Consider the following 23,355-nt stretch of genomic DNA (forward strand, 5'->3'; position numbering starts at 1 on the left):
AGTTTACGAGGTTTAAAATATGAAGAAACAGATAATCATGTCATTCAAAACTTTTTGGATTGTCAAACACGCTCACCGCATTTTGAAGTTTATTTGGAATGAAGAAAACTTTGGATTAGAAAGTTGAAACTAAGATTTTTTTTAACGTGTACCGAAAAACTTCTCTATTGTCAAATGCGATCGTTTTCACAGAGTCTAATTTGACAATGCCGATAAAAGTAAAGTTACAGAAAATGATTCTTTGAAATTTAGAATGAAATTAATTAATTTTAAATTTTATTAAAGTGTCAAGTAGGCATTGTTGGAAGGAATAATTTCTCCAGTTCCAAATTGCATGCAATCAGGTTAGGCACCGCAAGAAATAATAAAAAAAGAATAGTCAGTTCTCATTTCCTCCCTCATGCACAACTATCTACAGTTGGCTTAAATCTCGGATCTCTATGCACCGTTATGCAAACAGTTAGTTCGAACATGATTTGGGCGATAGTTGTTTATACATAGTTACTAGACAGTTAGCTTTCTGTTTTATCTCCTCTCCACTGTTATGATCGGTGGATTATTCCTCCATGCATGCAGAAGACAGTTTGTCTTATCTTCTAGTTACACTGGATGAAATTCTCTATAAATAATAGACAAATGTAATGCATTTAGCAATCAATCAATAAAATTATTTTGTTTTCTGCTATATTATTCTTTCCTCTTCCTTCAGGCATATGATGTAGAAAATGAAAGTTTTGAATTTGCAAAGGAGTTCTAAAAAAATTAGAAAAATATAGAGTGTCAACTATGATATGAATTGAGATATTTTTTCATTTGAGAAATGCAATGAAATCTCTATGATGTGAGAGGGTTCCCCTTTCCTGCCTTCAAACCTCAACATTTCAATACAAAACATTAACAAAGACACTTTGTTTCTAAATTGACATTTAGATTGCAACAATGTAATAAAATCTATTTCTCATTGAATCTGAAAACGCATCATTTACATTTTACCCTATTCATATCTCTCTTATGAATATGATTTGAAGAAACTTTTTTTTAATTGTCATCGAAAAAATATATCACTTATGATTTTATTTTATGTGATTATTCAATAGTTAAAAGCTATAACTATAATCAACTGAATTTTTTTAATAATAATAATGAATAATGGATTCTTTCAGTTCATCTAAACATTATCAATATATAAAAGAAACTTTTATAATAATTTCAACATTTGCAAGACACAAATATAAACAAAATGATTTAAAAAAATATATATTACATATAGGGAAGTTACAAAAATTATAATTTATTCATATTAGATCACCTGAACAAAAGAAATAGACTTTTATAATGTCAAATTACGGATCCATGGAAAAAAAAATTTCAAGACCAAATCAATGCCCTCAAAGTATTTATGACCCCATTTCCTTTTCATGACAATAAATGCCAACACTATTGTAAAACCTGCTACATATGAAAATCCCAGTCCGATTTCATAGCTCAAACTTTCTGTGTTATGCTCTTCTCCATCAATATATGTAGAAATGGGAGGAGGGCTAGTAAAAAATTCTGGCCAACAACATTTTTTTGAAAGCGGGCAACCCCATAAATTTGGATTGCCTAAATAAGATAAGTTATTAAAAGTTGTCATATGCCCCCCTTGCGGTATACTCCCTGAAAGGTGATTGTTGGAAAAGTTGAGTGCTCCCAAGTAACTTAAAGAACCAAGATCTAGAGGAATTTGTCCAGAAAAATGATTTGCAGAAAGATCTAATGATTCCAGCCAAATCATTTGTACAATACTATTTGGAATAACACCATTGAAATTATTCATTGAAAGGTTGAGCAGCTTTAATCCCTTCAATTTTCCTAAATCAGAAGGAAGATCTCCGTTCAATTGATTGTCCGAGAGGTCTATGGCTGCCATGGTGGGGAAAATATATGTGTAGTGCTCATCTCTGCCTTTGGAATTCATAGTCAAGCCATTCTTATACATGTATGTGGTGGAGGGATATACTGAGGGGGATTCTCCTGGAAATATTTCATATTGAACCATGGAAAATTCTTGATGTGTTTCTGTCAACATTGCTTGCAAACTAAAAATTGTGTGTGGTATAATACCTGATAGCTGATTTGAAGAAAGGTCTAAGACTTGTAGATTCTCCAGCTGAGTAATTTCTACAGGGATACTACCTTCATACTTATTCTTCCTCATTGCTAACACTTTCAACTCTGAAAGGTTTCCTATTAACTTTGGAATGTGGCCACTGAAGAAGTTTTGCCCAACATCTAGAAAATATAATTCTGTGCAGTTCGATATGGAGGGAGGGAATGACCCACTCAGCTGATTCTTCTTTATCACTAGTGACTTCAGTTTACTTAGCTTACCAAGCTCATATGGAATCATTCCCCTCAAATTATTATCCTCCAAATTCAGAATTTTAAGCTCAGAACAATTGGCTAAGCTTGGAGGGATGATTCCATTCAAATAGTTATTTGCCAAATTTACAATTTCTAGTGAAGAGATTCCTTGTAACTGTAGAGGAATATTTCCTGTCAGCAAATTGTCATTGACCAAAAGTACTTTGATATCAGGAGGCCAAATTGATGGAATCTGACCAGACAATGCATTTCTAGACACGTCCAAGACTGCCAATGGATTCCTTGGAGAGGTATTTAGCAAAAGGCGACCTTGGAGATGATTTGATGAGAGATTGATGTAGAGAAGATTCATATCCATTAGCCACAAAGGAATTTCTCCAAAAAGATTGTTCTCATATAATTCCAATTTTAGAAGTGAAGACTGAGTCGAAATCCACAGCGGAATTTGACCATCCACCTTACATGATAACATATATAAGAAGAATAACTGGAATGAGGGAATCCAGGTGGTGCTGATATTAAGTACACAATTTGACAAGGTCAAGCATTCCAATTTGCTAAGGTTCTGAAAGAAATCCTCTGAAATTATATGTTGGCCATCTAGTGAGAGACCAAGATGTTGAAGTGAAGGGGGTAGCGTTGAGGAAGCAATACTCTGGTTAAACGCATTCCCGCAAACATAGAGCGCCGCAAGTGAGGTGAGCCTTGAAAATGAGGAGGGAAGAGTTCCAATTAGTTGGTTGTCAGATAGATCTAAGGTTTCTAACAAAGAGAGACTGCCCAAAGACTCTGGGATACGACCACCTATAGAATTTGTGGAAACATCAAAATATTTGAGTGAAGAGATCTTGCCTAAAGAATATGGAATCTCACCAATCAAGTGATTTGCAGGAATATATAGCCTAATCAGAGAAGAGAGATTACCGAGACAGGATGGTAAGCTTCCCTTCAGTTGGTTGTAAGAAAGATCGACCTCACTAAGGTTGCTGAGCAGACAAATAGTAGTGAGGACAGTTTCACCTTCCAAATTGTTATAGGAAAAATCTAGGACTCTGAGAGAAGAGAGGTTTCCAAAGCACGGAGGAAGAGTACCTTTTAATCCCATGTTGAATACGCGTATGGTTGCAAGAGAAGTGAGGGAGCACAAGCTCTCAGATATGACACCGCCCTCCATTCCAGGAAATGCAACACCCTGTATTTCAACAGCGACTACATGATGGGTAGTGTTATGACAGGAAATACCGTCCCAGAGACAGCAATCTCTTCCCTTCTCCCACGAGCTCAGATTAGGAGATAAATAAGAATGAGAAGAGAAATTCAAGGCGTCTTTGAATTGAAGGAGAGCTTCCCGTTCGCTGTGAATACATCCACAGCACAAGGGGAGGAGGCACAGGGGAATAACAGCGAACAGCAAGAACCTAGCTGTCCCGGGCGCCATTTTGAGTTTGGGTGATTTGGGGCAAGTGATTATAAAGAAGGGGCGCTGTGACTGGGTCAACGAAGGGCGGAGTGATTTGAGCTATATGTTGTGAAACAGCCGTCACGCATACGCTATTATAGATAAGAGATGCCAAATAACCGTGAGCCATACGTTGCTACCAGAAGATAATAGCTCTTGTTTCATTACATTTGGTTTTTAAGTTACGACATAATTCTTCATTTACAAGTCATTTTTCATCGTCTTAATTTGGGGAACAACAGTAATCAACAACAAGAACCTGGTCCTGCGCGCCATTTTCAGTGATTTGGCAGGCAAAGAGAGGGCAACTGATTATAAAGAAAGGGCGCTTTGACTGGGTCAACAATAGGCTGCTGTGAGTGGGATCAAGTAAGAATAAAGGAGAGGAATCTCCCAAACATGGAGTTGGACTTGTAGATTTGTTCTCCAAAGTCAGAGAGTACCTACTATTCACAATTTTAGATGAACATTTGTGGCTTAAAAAAACACGGTTAATTTCATTTTTGATGAACAGTTAAAAATTGCTTTTGCATTGTTTAATTTGGATGTTTGGAGACATTTAAATTTGGTTTGAGGCATTATAAAGGTATTTGAATTATTCTTTTTTATTAACTAGTTAATTAGTAGAACTTAGCATTCCAATTTGTAAGTGTAAATCCCTTTCTAATATATAGATACAGGCTATTCAAAACACTGTCCAGGATGTTCTTTCAAGACTGCTTCACAATCTTCAGTTTATAGGTTATCTTCCGTCCCTCATAACCACTTAGACAAGTGTTATGTAATATATAAAATCTTCCAAATTTTTCTTATGGGGTGCCCAATTTAAGGAGAGTCCATTATTTCAGTTGTATAAATTCAAATAATTTGAATTTCTTATAACATTTTGTGAGTGCTACAACATCTAAATGTTGAGAATTTTTCACTACATATATTTAAAAATAGCATAAAGAAGAAAATAAATCTAAATATTAAAGACACATCACCCATAACTAATTTGCACCAAATAAACATATTTGTGTTAATTAACTCAATTAAAATATCAATAACATATAAGAGCTATCAGATTTCCACAATCCATATGAACATTCAATAAAATTTGCTTCTAGATGATAAAAAAATTGGCTTACACAATCAAATCCAGAAGCAATTATTGAATTATCAATAACATATTTCAAATTGTTAAGCTTATAAATCTAAATATTTCTATTCTTTATTATATTGCAAATTAAATAAAGTTGTATATAAAAAAAGATGAACAATGATAATTAAAAAAGAATTAAACGATTAACAAGGAGGAAAACACAAAAAGCCACTAATTCTATGTCAAAATTTAATCAATATGACTAGAAAAATAGTTAATGCTTAAAGAGAGCCAAAAAGTGTAGCATATATGTGATCAAAACTTGTACACAACCAACTAATTGTATATTTAAATGTCTTTAAAATGAAGCCATGAAATATGAGAAAAGAAAAAGCAAAATAGTATAGACTTCCTCCTTTATTTCAAGTCCATTTCAATGAGTGGATGTCTATGTCCAACTAGACTCACTTATTATATATCTCATATAAATACTTTTTAATTATATAAAATAAGTTTTACCTCAAAAATTTTAGTGTCAGGCCTATGAGTATATATGTCATTTTCCCATGGTTCTCACCTTGAGTCAACAATAGTATTTGTAGCCATCAATGTTAGTTTGGCAATGTTGATTTCACAACATATGATCGACAGTGTTGGAACCTAAATTTGCTCAATTTTCCTACTATTCATTTTTATTATCTTCCTATTGGTTTTGAATTCACCATTTTGGCATTCAGGTAATACTCAAGATGCTCTATTTGTGGGTATCAATAATCTCTTAACCATCTTTTCTCATTTTTTCCTAGATTGTACAATATTTGATCCTTGGTTCATGACTTCTTCAAGCTATTCAAACTAGATTTTTTTTTCTAGCATATGGCCTTACTTGGGGATTGACCATTTCCTACATAAATTCATTTAGAGTTAATATGCTTTCAAAGTGGAGATTATCATTAGCATATGGAAAGATAAAAATTCTACTTTTTAAAGATGTTCTATTGATCAAAAATCATTAATCTATGGTAAAGATATGACTTATTCTAATTCATTATGCAAATTCAAGTGCAAGATAACAAAGTTGCATTTGAGGTGGTTCACTTACAAGTTTTACTAGATCACTAAGGTAGTACTCCATATGTTATTCCCAATGTTACCTTGGCTCCTGTATCAAAATAAGTTTTAGCTAAAAAAATTTAGTGTTAGGTATATGAGTATATATGTCATTTTCCCATGCTTCTCACCTTAAATCAACAATGGTATTTGTAGCCGTCAATGTTAGTTTGGCAATGCAAGTTTCATATCATATGGTCAACAATGTTGAAGCCTAAATTTGCTCAGTTTTCCTACTATTATTTTTATTGTCTTCCTATTGGTTTTGAATTGATCATTTTGGAATTCAGGTAATACTCAAGATGCTCTTTTTGTGGGTATCAAGAATCTCTCAATCATCTTTTCTCATTTTTTCCTAGACCGTACAAAATTTGATCTTTGGTTCATGACTTCTTCAAGCCATCCAAACTAGATTTATTTTTCTAGCATATGGCCTATCTTTGGGATTTACAACTTCCTTCACAAATTCATTTAGATTTAGTATGTTGTCAAAGTGGAGAATCTCATTAGCACATAAAAATTCTACTTTTTAAAGATGTTCTATTGACCAACAATCTTTAATCTATGGTAAAGATATGACTTATTCTAATCCGTTATAGAAATTCAAGTGCAAGGTAACACAGTTGAATTTGAGGTGGTTCACTTACAAGTTCTAGTAGATCACTAAGATAGTAATCCATATATTATTCCTAATGTTCCCTTGGCTCCTATATCTTCTTCAAGTTGATCTCCTCCTTACTACCATTAAGTTGGTCAAAGCCAATTCATTCATGGCCATTGAGAGAATTATGCATATTCCTCTTTTCCTTTTGTGAGAAATGAGAATGGTTAATGGGGTTAGTCATTGATGAGGAATACAAGATCTAATTATCCACTGCCTATCGGTGGAGGTTCTTCAAGCTAGCTGAACTCTAGTGAATTTCCTTAGCTAGCTCTTCTCATCCCTATTTGGGTTGATAATAAAGAGAAAAAAGAAAAGATTAATATAACTATGATGGATGAGACCGTCTTGTGGTTAACTTGGACCTTGCTAATAAATGTGGTAAATTGGAAGACAAAGATCCCCTTCCTCTTCCTACTATTGATTAATCCACATAGTAGCATTGTTTATGTTTGATGTTATCTTTCTTTACAATTAAGCCTTATTTCAACTTAAGCATGTAATTTTTTTACCTACCTCTTTTTGTTGAATATATATAACAATTTTTAAAATTCATAATATGCACTATTCATTGAAAAAATTAAAACTAAAAAAAAGTCATGTTAACTTAATATTTTTTATTCATTTTAAGCATGCTTAAGAGTATAGTGATTTTATACAATTTGTAATAGTAATTTTTTTTCTTGTATTTTATTTCTACTTTTTATTAGAGAATTATAAGTGCAATGATTATCTTATAATTAGTTGAATTGTATATAAAATTAATTCATAATATCTTATAAATGATCTTAAATTCATATCCTCAATATTTAGAGGTTTTTCTTATCACCCTACATTAGATCTTCAATTGTGGACTTCAATCAAGGCACTTAAAAATTTGGAACTCCAGAAGCTCCCATTTTAAAATTTAAATCCATATGTTCAAGTCTAAGAGAACTTTTAATAGATGTTTTTTGTAATTTGTTACATCAAAAATGCAAAAAAAAAGTTACACACAATTTTCAATAAGTAAACATCTAATGAATTCTAATGAAGTATGAAAATACCATGTCTTTACTTTAACCTTTGTTGACAACTTCACTTGTCAATGTGAGATGACTTTATGTGTATTATGTTTGTTTGTGAGCTTGGTTGTTACATTTAAGGACATTCATTAACTAATTAAAATAATATAAGAATGTGAAAGAAACATCTAGATCGAATGGCTAGAAAGAATTTTTTTTTTGCATTGTCTCCTTAAATCATTATTCTAGGATCATTACATGTTTGTCTGTTTTCCTCAATCCTTCTTCTTAGAGTTGTAAAGTGAGTCCATCTAGGTGTTTGGCTTGGTAGGACATGTACCTTATAATCTGATATGTTCCCCCTAAAAAGTTATAAATAGGTACACTAACCCTTACATCAATTTAGATGCCAAGATTGAGACCAATGGATAAAATAAGGCTAGCCTATTTAAATTTAAACTCATGTACATCAAGATTCAGCTCAGACAAGAATATATTTGCAAGTATGGAGGTCACATTCATCATCATGAAGCCACTTAGTGAAAGTGAGGAACAATGACTTTATAAACTTGAAATCTTCATCATAGAGAATGGTAAAATTCCAATTTCAACTTATATTAATTGTTGTCACTGAATATATATCATTTCTTATTGCCAATTGTATAACTAAATATCATTTCCAATTTATTTAACTTTTAGTAATTGATAAACCTTAGATATCTAAATAAATTTATTCTTCTTCTTAATTAATTAATCTAATTATGTTTATATTGAGATGTTTTTGTTGTTTACAATTTCATATTGGGTAAAAGAATAATGTTGTGTCACACTTTTATAAAAGAAGTGGCCAACACAACTAAAACTATTTAACTTCGACCGCATAAAAGTGACATTTCTAAATAGAATTTCAAATTGATGTAAACCGATCAAATATAGAAATATCAATCAAATTTATGGCTACTATTTTTTTTTTTAAATTGAATTTTTTTAATATATTCAAAGACATTTTTAATTGCTGAAAAATCAGGTGTTCTAGTCAGCATCACCAAACAAAATGAAAATTAACTTATTTTTTACTAATTTTAATTTTCCAAAGAGAGGACATATATATGCAGTGTAATTTTTTTTTTTTTTTAAATTGATGTATTTAATTGCTAAAAAATCAGGGCTTATAGTCTACATCACCAAACAAAAATGAAAATGAACTTATTTTTTGTTTATTTTAATTTTCCAAATAGAGGAGATATATATGCAGTGTTAAAAAATAAAAAATAAAAAAATTTGATGTATATTTTTCTTGTAATAATATTTTAAAGTCCAATATAACTTAATTTGTTATCTTTCATTCAATATCACCTTTTGTCTACTAAATTTATGACTATCAAAAAAACAATTATACCCTTTTGGAGAAGATTCTTTCATCTAGTGAATATAGTTTTTAAACTTTTTTAGTATTAATTAATAATTTTTTTTTTTAATTTCTAATCAGTTTTTTTTTTTTAACTTAAAAATCTACTCACATTCTTTAATTACAAAAAATATTTAAATTAATCAAATTACTAAAAAAATTGTATGTCTAGATTCGTGACTTCAAGCTCTACAAAAGGGTTTTTTTTTTTTTTTTTTCTGTAAAAAGGTTTTCTACATAAAGAAAAATTAAACAAAAGTGAAAAGTTTTAGAAATATAGAAAAAATAGGTGATTTGGCTGCAACATCATCTACCACATGGACTTTTGAATTTTTGTTGACAAAAACTAAAGTCAAGCGAGCACAAATTGTGATAATGGCGCCAATAGTTCAGCCGAACTCTCAGTGCCATTTAGGCGCCATGGGGTCATCTCGCAATAATGGTTCCCACTTTCACCTGTGAAGGAAAAATGCAGATGGGGAAAAAAAAATTCTGAGGGTGTTCGTTCATACTATGGGTGTTCAAGCGAACTACCCTTTGGGGCTCGAGTGAAGTACCCTTTGGGGTTCGAGGGAGCTGCCTACTTTGATCGTACATGCAACATCCCTAGGGTTCGCTTGAACTCTTTTTTTATTAATACTTTATGTGGTTCGCTCAAACCCCCCTTCGAGTGAACCCCTTTTTAACTATTTTTTAACCTTTATAAAATGAACATAATGAACCCCCTTTCTATGCTTCTCCACCCCAAACTCTTCAACTTTCTACAAAATTTTGGCCTTGAAACCTCTAGTTCAAAGCTCAAATGAAAGAATTTTGATAACCCAAAAACATAGGATGGTAGTGCTCGGAGTAAGCTTTCCAACAACTATAATTTTATTACATTATGAGTTTATTAGGAACTTGTTTTCTAAATTTTACTAAATATAGGTTTTTCACCGAAGATGAACTTCTATATTCAACACATTGGGAAAAATAGTAAACTAATATAAAAAAATTATGAAAAATATCTACGGCCTGTGTATTTATGTCTTCTTTATAACAAAAACAAATGAATTTCGATATATATAGAACAAGTTATGTGTTCAAGCGTACACCTATGTCTAAAATATAATTAGGTGAACTTCAAAACTTAATAAAATGAAAAGTATTCAATATATCACTAGGCAACCAACTCCATCCCATGTATATTGATGTTACAAACTAAAATTCGAAATAATTGAGTTTTTATCATTTATAGAAAAAAATTTATACGTTTCGAGAGGCACATCACTCTTAAAAAATGTTGTTTGTTGTAAAAAACTATTTTTCGAGGGAGATGAATTTTTATTTTTTTAAAATTCATCTATTTTTTTTTTTTTAAATATTAGAATCTACAGACAAGATGCTACAAATCACTAATTTACATCATCTTCAAATTCTTAATGGTTTAAAATTTATAGGTGTAGGAAAGTGAAGATTATTTCAAAAATGCTCATCTCAGTGTCAAAGTTGCGAAAAAAGTGAACCATTATTTAAAAATTCATCTATTTTTTTTTTAAAAAATATTAGAATCTACAGACAAGATGTTACAAATAACTAATTTACATCATCTTCAAATTCTTAATGGTTTAAAATTTATAGGTGTAGGAAAGTGAAGATTATTTCAAAAATGTTCATCTCAGTGTCAAAGTTGCCAAAAAAGTGAACCATTATTGTGAGTTCACCCCATTCTAGGAACACAAAGCACCATGTGGTTGGGTGGTATTTCAGTCGGACTAAGTTTAGCTAGAATCAATCCAACCAGACTACCCCAAGTTATCCCCAAGTGCGACACAACTTCATGCCTTTTCCCTATTATAGTGTATTTTATTCTTTAAATATTTGATATTATTTGATTCTTTTTAAATGAAAATTCTCATGAATTTTCTTCTACTCAATTTATGTGTCATCTTTTTAATAACATAAAAAAATAATCCATAAATCCAGAAGATATATAATGTAAATTAAACTAAATAAATGTGCAAACTTTCTTAAAAATACAAAAATACAAACAATACAATTAAATAAATATGAACTATTGACAATTGTGAAATATTTAAATAACATGTTAAAATTCAATATAATTTATTAAAAAACTATGATAATTTTTTTAATATTCCAAAGCTCTATTTTCATACTATCTATGATTTTTTTTTACATTATAAAATAATTTTTACATTTAAATAAATAAGAATAATAAAATATCACATACAAAAGTCTATGCAAGTGAAAATATTAAAAATCAACAAAGTAAACAATTGATAAATGTGTGAACTAAATTGCAATATTTTGAGTCAATTCATGAAATGACATATTGGTTATCAAACAATAGATTTTAATTATTTTATTAAAATAAGTAGAGAAGGGCCCCAACACTTACATATTAGAAACAAACTATAAAAAAAGGGTTGTTATAGGAACAACACAATAGAGTTACAAAAGCAGTAACCAAGATTAGGAATGGGAAAAACCTATACATGTTACTTCCTTCTCAGATTTGGGAGAAACCTTAGCCAACTTTACATCTTTCTTACTTCTTTGAAATACTCTCTCTAGCGTCATAAAATTGCGACCCTTGCAATTTTTTACTACATTTGGGTCTTTGTGTTGGCAGAAAAATCCCTAAGACTGATCGGAGACCCAAAACATGCTCATGCCAGAAATAACTTGCATTTTTCCATCATTTTGTACTATCTTTTAGCTGCCTCCTGTCCTAAATTAGGGTAGGATAGGGGTGTGGTGTCCCTATGCATGGCACCCTATTTTGGGCGCCCTTTGATCCTTTCTTGCATTGGGATTTTCAATAGTTGAGAGGGAAACATTTTCCTATGTCATCCTAAGATGGGAAATTACCTAAACACCCCTAATTGGCAAGTATATAAGGAGCACTTTCCCTCCTATTTGCATTTAAGTTGAAGGGGTCGATGATAAACGAGGTTTCTCATAAATGAAATCAAGTGAAGCATTATTTCAAGTCTCCTTTCAAGGCTAGGTGTTGCATTCAAGTAAAGAATTCAACCAAATTGAAGAGGAGATTTGTATCAATATTCAAGACATCCTATTTCACATATCCATTCAAGCAAATTCATCTACAATGGTATCAAGATGTCAATTACATCCTCTTCTTGACGTGGATTTTACTTTAGACATTTTCTTTCATTTACTTGCAACATTTTACAACCACTTGGTTAATTCCAAAACGGGGTTTGACCTGAAGGCAAATCCCCAATCCCAACAATATGTCCTTCTCTTTTCTATGTGTAGGTTGCAGGCGCGCAACTATAATTGAAGGTTTAGGCTTCATTTTTAGAGACAAAAAAACCCTTTTCGGTGCATGGATTTTTCAGAGGATTGTCTACAACTTACACATAGACCCTACAAATTTTGTTCATATTTGCAAGGAAGCTTCATCTCAACATTCTACTGCTAATTCCAGGTGCACAACTTCATCCTGCATCTCTATTTCAAGATATAATCATTTCTTTGTCATTTTTGCACTTAGTCTCAAATTGTTTAATTCAATTAGTCTATTATAAAAGAGGGTTAATTTACTTTCTTAATACTTCCCAACTTTACTACAATTCACTTAGTATTCAACCTCTTACCATTAGGGATTGGGTCTAGTGAATTCAACCCCTCTTTTAAATGTAATGTGTGTGAAAAATTCAAGGGAATCCTTTGTGAAACTTTCATCCCTATTTTTAGGGGGGTTAAGCTTTCCATTTGATCTCCCCTCATCATTTTTCACCATATTACATTTTCGTGAACCTGACATCTTACATGCTTTACATTGAAAATTGTTGCATACTTTTCATTTACAAGTTTATTTTTCTTGCAATTTACACAAACTTAGTGGTTAATTCATTCAAAACCCTAGTTGCTAAAATTGGCATTGAATGTTTATTTTGCAAAAAATTCTATCTATTATCTTAGATCTAAAAATTGCATTTCTTGTCAAATTCAATTCTTTCATTGTCTTGTTCAATTTGCTAATCCTATTTACAAAATTAAGTGGTTAATTGTCAAAACCCTATTTTTCAAACATCAACTTGAACTTGTGCAAAAATTGGATTTACATTTAATTTTCAGATTTGTGACTATTTTCAGATTTGTCTTTTTGCCTAAAATTCAAATTTTCAATTTCCCTTCTTCTCCCAAAATTCAAAATTAAAAAATTTAGCGGTTAGCTCCTAAAACCCTAATTTTCAAATTTAATTGGATTTTGTGTAAATTTCAATTAATTTCAAACAATTTTAGTTTTCTAAATATTATTTAAGGTGGCCCTATCTATTATGTTTGACATTTTCCAAAATTGTAATTCAATTTCTTATCTTTTTCAAAACCCTAATAGGGTCCTATTTCGACATTCAAACCTTAATTTCACCTATCTAGAGATCGTAAAATCAAAGAATTTTTTGGGGTTATCTCTAAAGTCATTTTAGCTTTCATCCCTTAAAAAAATTTGAAAAATTTGGGAGGACTGTGCATAACTTGCACACGGTCCTTGGTTTTTTTCCTAAAATTTCAGGAGACTATTATGATTGTATTTAATTGCTTAAATCCAGAAAATTGGTTGATTTTGTTGAATTTTGATCCCTCTAAAATCAAAACAACTTCCTAAATTCAACCTTACAACTCTCAAGGAAACATTTAAAATTAAATGGTTAATTATAATGTGCCCTAATATTAAATCTTAATTTTGTTAATTTAAAATTTAAATTAAGTGGTATCCTACTGGCCCTAATTTTAAAATTTTATCTCTTTTTATTAATTATAAATCTTTCTTGGAGATAGTTTCATTTCTTCTTTCCACAAAGTTCAAATTGTATAATCATCATTTTCTTGAATTTCGCAAACTTTGTTCCCAAAATTCAAAATTCAAATTTTCCCTCTAGTGCATGAGTTTTACAACTATTAGTCCTACCTATACTATCTCCATTAGATGAAACATTATAATTAAGGCTTCCCAAAGTTTAATTCTCGAAGAGATGGAGCCTAATTTGGGTGGTTTCTACAATGAGGATATTGCTAATTCTTCCCATCCTAATAATATATCTACCTACCCAATTGATGAATCACATGATGAAGAAGAAGCTTTGACTAGAGTTTCCATAGATTAACTTTCAAAATTGGACAATCAATTTGACAATTTCCAACATTGGATGTCTCAAGAATATCCTAATAGTGAATCTCTTTCATTAATTGAAGGTCTAAAACACATGATTCAAAGTGATAAGAATGGAACTGATATGTTGCATGGTATTGCTCACGTTGTTGATTCTAATGTTATGCATATGAAGAGTTGTGCTAAGAACTTAGGTTATTCACAACCTCCTACACAAACCAATCATTCTATTCCTTTGACCACTTCTATGGCTAGTATTCGTACTTTCACTTCAAACATAATGACTACTTCAACTCAAAATGACATACCTACAACCATTAGTCATGGGGGAAATCCCTCTTCTTCATTCAATCCTCCATCTTTATCAATTCCTTCGATGAGTATTCCTATTGTCTCTCAACCAACCAATGTGACATAAGGGGGCAATTCATTCAATCATTTTAATCATCCTTTTAATGTCCCATTTCCTACTCAATCTTCACCTACGCCTAATTACCATAGTGTCCCACCACCTTATTCTTAATCAATGCCTTATTTAAATAATATCACACAACCTTCTCAATCAAACATGTCTAGCATAAACTCTTCAACCAAAGCAACCATTAACAACCTTGATCAAATTGTGTCTTCATTGCAACAACTTGCTTCTGTGATTCAATCCAAGTTTAGTATTCCCACATTTGATATTGCGATCCCACTTTCTCTTGATATTGTAAGATATTTCCCTCCTAAACATGTTTAAGTCCTTCAATTGGGACTCTATAATGGAAAAGGTGATCCTTTAACACATGTCAAAATATTCTAAACTTTGTGTAGTGACTTTGCTCATGATCAAAGATTGCTTGGCAAATTGTTTACTAGAACATTAAGAGATAAGGCTTTAGAATGGTATTGCTTTTTGCCTTCTCGTTCTATTACTTCTTTTTAACAATCAGCAAATTACTTTATTCAACAATCACAAAACAACATAGGCCCTAAAATCACTTTGACTGATTTAATGCATTGTAAACAAGGTGTTAAAGAAAAAGTGACTAATTTCATTGGTAGATACAAGCATTTTTGTTCTCAAATCTCTTTTCTAGTGCCTGATAATGATATTCAAATAATTTTGATTTCTAATTTGCAAAAAGACATTAGGGAAAAACTTCTCTTTTATGAGTTTACTTCCTTTCCACAGTTGTGCGCAACACTTCACAAATATCAATTGACTATGAGTCAAATGGAGTAATCTACTCCTATGGCTCCGAGTGATAAGGGTGAGAGTGCTCAACAACCATTTGTGAAGTTCAAACCAAACAAAGGATTTATCAAATTCAATGACACCATCAACAACAACAATGTGAATGCTGCAATAGGTGTGCCTCCTATTTCTAAATTTTTCAAAAGAGAGAAGTAATTTACTCCTTTAAATGAATCTTTGCATATCATCATGTCTCAGTTGTTACAAATAAATGTTATTAAACTGCCTCTGATAAAACTAGTTGATCCTTATAACGAAACTTCACCTCACTTTGATAATAATTCTTTTTGTCAATTTCATCGTAAACCTGGTCATGATACTGAAAAATGTTTTGCATTAAAATGTAAGATTCAAGACTTGATTGATAATAATACTATATTTATGGTAGATGTGAATGACAAGGGAAACAAATCAGTAGCTCCTCCTAATCAAAATCTTAAGACTTTCACCGATCATTTACCATCTCATACCTCTAACGTAATTGAGACTAAACACACTTCTTTCTCTCCCTCTTTTGTCACTTTCACAAATCAAATGTGGTTAATATGGTATAGAAACAAGAAACACCTAAGGACCCATTTATGACATTTAATCCTAGTGAGACCATTAGAGCACCTGACGATCCTTTATACATAGTTGCGAAGATTGGAGACAAACCTTGCCGTGGTGTGGTTATTGATCCCTCTTGCATGGTTAATGTCATCATCGAACAATATATTTACTTTACATTTGCATCAACCACTCTGTGATGATACTAATGTGGTTGTTAAGTTATTTGATGGATTTTTTTGTCCTACTATTGGTTCTATCACACTTCCTATTGAGGTTCATACTAAATCTATAGATGTCAACTTTATTTTTATTCCTTCATTTGAATAATTCGGTGTGAAATTAGGCTACCCTTGGTTATCTTCCATGAAGGCTATTGCTTCTCCAATCCATAAGTGTTCGAAGTTTCCCCATAATAGAGAAATCATAACTGTTAACCATAGCTTATTTCAACCAACTGAAAGGAGCCCAGGTAACCCTATTGATTGGTTTTGGCCTTAATAATTTAAATATATTCCACCAAGAAGTGATGCTAAATTTCAATCTTATCAAAAATGGAAGAACAATATGATTTTATCCTTAAGCCAACCTAGAACTCCAACACTTGATATTCCCATCATTCTTGAAGATTAAGTTCTTCCTTTAATGGATAGAACTAATCTTCCTCCTAAGGAAGATTCCCAACCTATTCCTATGGATGAAACCATGCCTTCTCCTAAGAAGAACAATAATATTCCTCCTAAGGTTAGACCTATACCTCCTCCTCATGATGGACCTAGTCTCCAACCTACACCAAACATTCAACCTTTATATGGTGCAATTCCACCTCCTTCCTCTTATAGAGAGAAGGGACCCGCCTCTCCTATTTTCCAACCTAAAAGACCTCAACCCAAGAATCCAACTACCAAAGATGAGAACCTTCCAACTTCAACAAATATACCTCAATCTTCTCACCCTTTCGCTAAGACTAGATGGAGTCGTTGTGTGAGAGAATGCCGACAAAAATGTCATGCTAGAGATTGTGAATTTTTTTCTCAAACTATTCGATCTCCCAAAACCAATAGTTGACATTATTCAATTTTCTCCTAAGCAAGATGTTGAAACTAAATATCCAAATCATAATTTACAAAATGCATGTGATGGTTTTACTTCTATTTGTGTTAGAGATCCTCTTTTTATAAATCTTGATGAAGAAATGGGTGAAAACTTTACTCATGATGGCAATAAAAATCCTAATGCTTCTGATAATGAATATGAATATGTTGATGTTGACAAATATTTATCTGCAAAATTTTCAAAAGCCTTAATCCTAACTCCTAGAAATGAACAAAGTGACTTAACACATGAGCATAGTCCTTGTTTGGATCTTGTGATAGCTCCATCTGTTGTGCTCAATGTCTCTCCTCTGACATGTTTCCGTCCTTCCTGAAATAGTGATCAACAAGTTCAGTAGGTGGATATCATTCTAGACTAGCTGCATTAGTACTGTAGACTCTCTCTCTCTCTCTCTCTCTCTCTCTCTCTCTCTCTCTCTCTCTCTCTCTCTCTCTCTCTCTCTCTCTCTCTCTCTCTCTCTCTCTCTCTCTCTCTCTCCTTTCTTTCTCTTTTGTGACTATTCTTCTATTTGTTTTCCATAGTGATGTCTACTTGAGGACAATGCAAAGCATTGAGATCACTTTTGGTCTCTTTGATGTTGAATCAAAAGACACATGTCTTCCCTTTTTTCCAAGGTGGTTTCCTTAATTTTGGGAATGAGGACTATTCTATGCATATATATACATGATATACATGAGCTATCATACAACATACTAACCTTGAGGAAAGTGAAGACACCTCGTGCTTTGTGTTTTGTGTTCATTATCCTTGGGTTTATTCCTCAATTGGGGGCTAAATCCTTGTAATAACGTGCTCCCTCTCTTTCTCTCTCTTAGGTGTATCCTACCTTAAAGCAATCACTCCCGATAAGGTGTATGCGATCTCTTTAACATGGCGGCATACACTCCGCTAATATTTTCCTTCTTGATACTTGGAGTTAATTAGCAAAATTTGTCTTTGCTTTGTAACTTTTGGTATCCTTTCTTTTCATGACTCATAGAGAGGGGAACCTTACTACTTGTAGTCATGCTACTCTCCCTCCTGATCTTCCCTTTTACTTTGTCAATCAAAGTTGTAAGATCCCTATTCTACTAGGGGGCTTGGTGTATCTTGCTTCATTGGTGTGCTGAAAGTCTTTCAATCTTGTCTCCATGTACTTTACCAGTAGTTTTTGTGTATGCTTACACTCCTGCTAAAGTGGGGTCTAAATGTAGTGTCATAAAATTATGACCTTTGTAATTTTCAACCACATTTGGGTCTTTGTGTTAGTGCACGAATCCCTAAGCTTGATCGAAGACCCAAAACATGCTCATGCCATCAATAACGTGCATTTTTCCATCATGTTGCACTATATTTATGTTCTTTCCTATCCTAAATTAGGGCAGGACAGGGGCATGTTGCCCTTGTCCTAGTCCTATTTTGGGCCCCCTTTGATCCTTTCTTGCATTGGGCTTGTGAATAGTTGAGTGGGGAAAGTTTCCTATGCCAGCCTAAGATGATAGATTACCTAAACAACACTAATTGAAAATTATATATGGAGCACTTTACCTCCTATTCGCATAAGTTGAAGAGGTCGATGATAAGCAAGGTTGATCATAAGTGAAATCAAGTGCAAGCATTCAAGTATTCAAGTATTCATTCAAACATTGAGAATTTCAATTTTTGTTTCAAGGCTAGGTGTTGCATTTAAGTCAAGGATTCAACCATTGAAGAGGATATTTCTATCAATATTCAAGACATCCTATTTCACATATCCATTCAAGCAAATTCATCTACAAAGGTATCAACATTTCAATTACATCCCCTTCTTTGCATGGATTTTAGTTTAGACATTTCATTTTATTTACTTGCAACATTTTACAACCACTTGATTAATTCTAAAATAGGGCTTGACTGGAAGGAAAACCCCCAATCCCAACAATATTTCCCTCTCTTTTCTGTGTGTAGGTTGCAGGTGTACAGTTGTAATTGCAGGTTTAGGCTTCATTTTCAGAGATGGAAAAACCCTTTTCGATCTGCTGATTTTTTAGAAGATGGTGTGCAACTTACACATGGTCCCTACAATTTTTTATTAGATTTCCAGGGAAGCTTTGTCTTGACATTCTACTGCTAATTCCTGGTGCATAGCTTCATCCCGCATATCTATCTCAAGGTATAATCGTTTCTTTGTCATTTCTACACTTAGTCTCAATTTGCTTAATTCAACTAGTCTATTATAAAAGAGGGTTATTTTACTTTCCTAATACTTCCCAACTTTGCTACAATTGACTTAGTATTCAATCTCTTAAGATTGGGGACTGGATCTAGTGAATTCAACCCCTCTTTTAAATGTAATGTGTGTGAAAAATTGAAGAGAATTCTTTGTGAAACTTTCATCCCTCTTTCGAGGGGAGTAAAGCTTTCCACTTGATCTCCCCTCATCATTTTTCACCATATTACACTCTCCATTTTGATTTGTTGTCAACACACAAATTCCCAAATGATGGGTATTGTAAAACTTCACTAACACCCCAAAAAAAGTAAACAAAAGAAGGAGGTGGGGTAGTAGAAGTACAATGAGAAATAAAATCATCATTTGGAATAACAACTTTATCAAAAAAAATAGCTAAAGAATTCTTAACAATGGTACAAGCCTTAGAAGAAGCCTCTTTTTCTTCTACAAAGTAGTCTAGCAAATAGTATCAAGAGAAATAGAAAAATAAACCTTGGTCCCAGACTTTACCACTATATTATCAAAAGAAGATTTAGTTTGGAGAAAAATAGCTAGAGAAATAACATAAGAATACTAAATACAAACAATTGAAGTGTTAAGGTGATCTTTCAAGCAAGTTGAAACAAGAGAGTAGGGATCAAAATACTCAAAGTCACTAGAGTCGGAAAAATATAAGATGTTCAATAAGATAATTTGCCCACCAAGATTAAGAGGACTTGTGAGGGCCATGAGAACAAATGGAGGTCAAATGTACTATATAAAATCAATGTCTACATTAGAAAGGAATACCCTCATAATAAATCATTTAGGTCCAAGGATGATCACTCACCTTCAATTCAAAATGTCTCAATGGAGCTTTAGATAGATCAATCTCCACCAAAATATGTGCAAATGAGGTATGGAAAGAGTTAGTATTAGAAATATCCACCAAGTGAAAATTCCTCAAAGCATTTCCAAACACCTCGTAGGTAGATCTACATCAAAACTTAAGATGAGATGAGGCAGTCTCACCCAAATCAGGAAAACATTAATCGATTCATTAAGAAGGTTAAAGGAAGGAGACCAAGGACAAAGTAAGAGAGGGTGTGAACCCCAAGTCAGTCAAGTCATATTCAAGAACAATATCCCTATTAGTAGAAGAAGAAAAGCTAGCAACAAAGAAACTCCTAGCATAGTGATAAATATCTATTATTGTCCACTGAAGGAAGCCAATGTGTAGAGGTCTATCTATTCAAATATGGAAGACATAAACAAAGATAGAAAAAACTATAGAATAGGCCCATTCAAGAGTTAAAAAGATTATTAATATTTGTGTCTTCTTGTCCCAAAACAGCCTTGGGGGAGGTGGGCGACAAAGAAACAAGCTTACAAAAGGAAGCCCTAGCCTGAGAAGAGGTTGACAACATTTTTCTCAACATATTTGCATAGGTACGAGGATAGGAGTAAGTTGAGAAAGGGGTAGCAACATTGCTAGAGCTGATAACACTTTTCCCAGATAAAGCCTCAATAGGAACATTCACAACAATACCCAAAATACTAGAAATATTCCTCATTGAACTGCCAACAATAATTTCATTGTAGATAGCCTTTGTCGCCCCAATATTCTTGTAACCAACACTAACTTAGGAGTCTTAGAATCAACATCAACCCCAATAGAACCCAAGTCAATGATTAGATCTAGTATGTGAGCCTCAAGAAAAAAGAGGAAATTTTAAATGCAGGATTGGCAAGAGTCTTGAGTGGAGACCATAAAGTGAGACAAAAATACTTACATTGAATAAATGCACTTTCAACTAAAATGGGTTGTATCAAGAAATATAATTTACTTATCTTTTCTTCATATAGCTAATGATACTAAATGGATTAATATAGTTAAGCATAAGGATACAATAGGAAATTTCTATTATCATGGAACATGATAAAGATCAAATAACTACTCTATTTAGTAGATCCGATTGCTAGATTATTGCCATCAAAATTATACATATCCATCTTTGGCGCAAATTATCTAGTTAAATAATTATTTGGGTGATGATTCATCATTATGTTTTAGTCATACCTAGAAACATCATGTCCCTTGAATAATTGTGATGTGAATATGCTTCATTAAATTTCATACAACACAAGAGAATGAATACTCTTCAATAATGCTAAAACCTCTTCCTTCAATGTCAAAATTTCAGCTTTTAGTGTTTTATTATCTTATAAATTTGTATATTTAGAATTTTTCTATGTGAGGTTGAAGTGTCATAAATTATACTCCTTTAATCATGGAGTATAATTTAAAACTCTCCTAGCACTCATTTTAATATTTCCCATTCTTCTTTGCATTATAGGACCCTTTTATTGTATTAAATTAATATTCAATTTAATACTATGAGTCGTATTTCACTTTAATGTATCAACACTATACTATTTGGGCCCTTAATTTTAGTTGTTCCTTGTATCTTTTATTTTTTTTAATTCATTATAAGTTGTGTCCAATTTCAAATTTCAAATTGAGTTTTCCTCCACTTAAATATCATCTTTTTATATAAATTATAGTTTTGGAATCAAGATCCTATTATCTCACAAACCTAAAAAATTTAGGCCTATTTTGTTAGGACACTAGAAATTGGTGAATAATGTTCAATGAGATTTGGCTAAATTCTTGGGATGATAATATGTTTGTATTTCCATTTCTAAAACTATCTTCAATGTGAAAAAATAATAATTCCAAGTTGGCGAAAATGAGATTTACTATGAAATCCCTTTATAAGACATTATTCCTAATTCATTCGATCATCTCTCATTATCATCTTTTATTATCTAATTTTTTTCTTCCAAGATCAATTATTATGATTCAAGAGTAGTGATGGCAAGCCTCACTAGTCACTTAGTTAATAGGAATCACAAGTAATTGGAAACACATATAACAAAGCAATAATGATGTGAGGTTCAGGTATCAATCTAGAAAGAAGCAAATTACTTCAAAGACAAAAACCAGAGTGTAGTTGAACAAACCATGAAGAACAAATTTGCTTTATTTCAAATCTAAAACAATCACAAATCTACAATCTCATACACTTTTAGAGTGACAATAAATTCAATCATTTTTTTTTCAGATGGGAAATCAAACAGCTATCTATTGTTACTCTTACATTGATTATCGAGATGCTTCAAATTACACTTGGGAAGAATTCAACAATCGGCATACAACTTCTTTTCGACCAAAGACTCTTCTACAAATAGTTTCTTGATAATACATTCTTTGTCCAACCCCTTAGAACAACTATCAACTGCCTTCTTAAAGGTATCTAGTCACTTCATTTTTCAATGGCTTCCCAACCAATGACTGATCGATTCATTCCCCTTTGAATTCAACTTAGAACCATCGACTTCCATCGAATAAATGACCCTAATTGTCGATGCCAATCCAAACCGACAAGAAACACTGGTGGTTTGGATAGAATAGTGGTCAACATGGTTATGGACCCTTTCCAAACATAGTTCTTGTCACTCAAGTGACAAGAGCATAAGAAGAGACAACAAACTAAAGACTAAATAAAAAAAACACAATCTACTACCAACCAGGAACACAAATTAAAACCAAAATTTCAACTATAGAAAGAAAACAAAGTGCAAGAGTTGGATGCCCCTGCATTAGACTCCCCAGGTGGAAAAAATTCATGAGCTCCTATTGATGAGGTTGGAAACTAAATGACCCAATTTATTGGTCTCACCCTTGGTGAGATAAGAAGCATCTTCCATGGGACGATTGGTCCATTTGATGAGATACTGAAAATATTCATGCCTTTGGGTCTTCTTCAACAACTTCTTATCGAGAATGCATTCTAATTGTTGTGATTCAGAGATGGCTATAGGTTGATCTTCCAGAGATGGAATTGTTTATGTAATTCCATCCTCATCTACATCCCCCTTATATCGATATAAATCTACTACATTGAAGATAGGAGATATATTCAAGTCCGTAGGAAAAGAAATCTCATATGCATTGGTAGAAATTTTTTGAAGGACTTGGAA

The 23,355-nt window shown here is 32.4% G+C and overlaps 1 protein-coding gene across 1 annotated transcript; it reads right to left on the reverse strand.

The window, feature by feature from the left end:
- Positions 1-1,330: 1,330 nt before the first annotated feature.
- LOC131032393 (receptor-like protein 36) lies at positions 1,331-3,805 on the reverse strand. The gene has a single exon (XM_057963355.2). It carries the CDS (start codon positions 3,803-3,805, stop codon positions 1,331-1,333), a length of 2,475 nt encoding a protein of 824 aa, XP_057819338.2.
- Between the last annotated feature and the right edge of the window lie 19,550 nt (positions 3,806-23,355).

This window comes from Cryptomeria japonica, chromosome 8 (assembly GCF_030272615.1).
Source record: "Cryptomeria japonica chromosome 8, Sugi_1.0, whole genome shotgun sequence".
Taxonomy (NCBI): domain Eukaryota; kingdom Viridiplantae; phylum Streptophyta; class Pinopsida; order Cupressales; family Cupressaceae; genus Cryptomeria; species Cryptomeria japonica.

Excerpts from the sequence above, each read along its gene's own strand:
- LOC131032393 (XM_057963355.2), bottom strand. The coding sequence starts at position 3,805 with ATGGCGCCCGGGACAGCTAGGTTCTTGCTGTTCGCTGTTATTCCCCTG.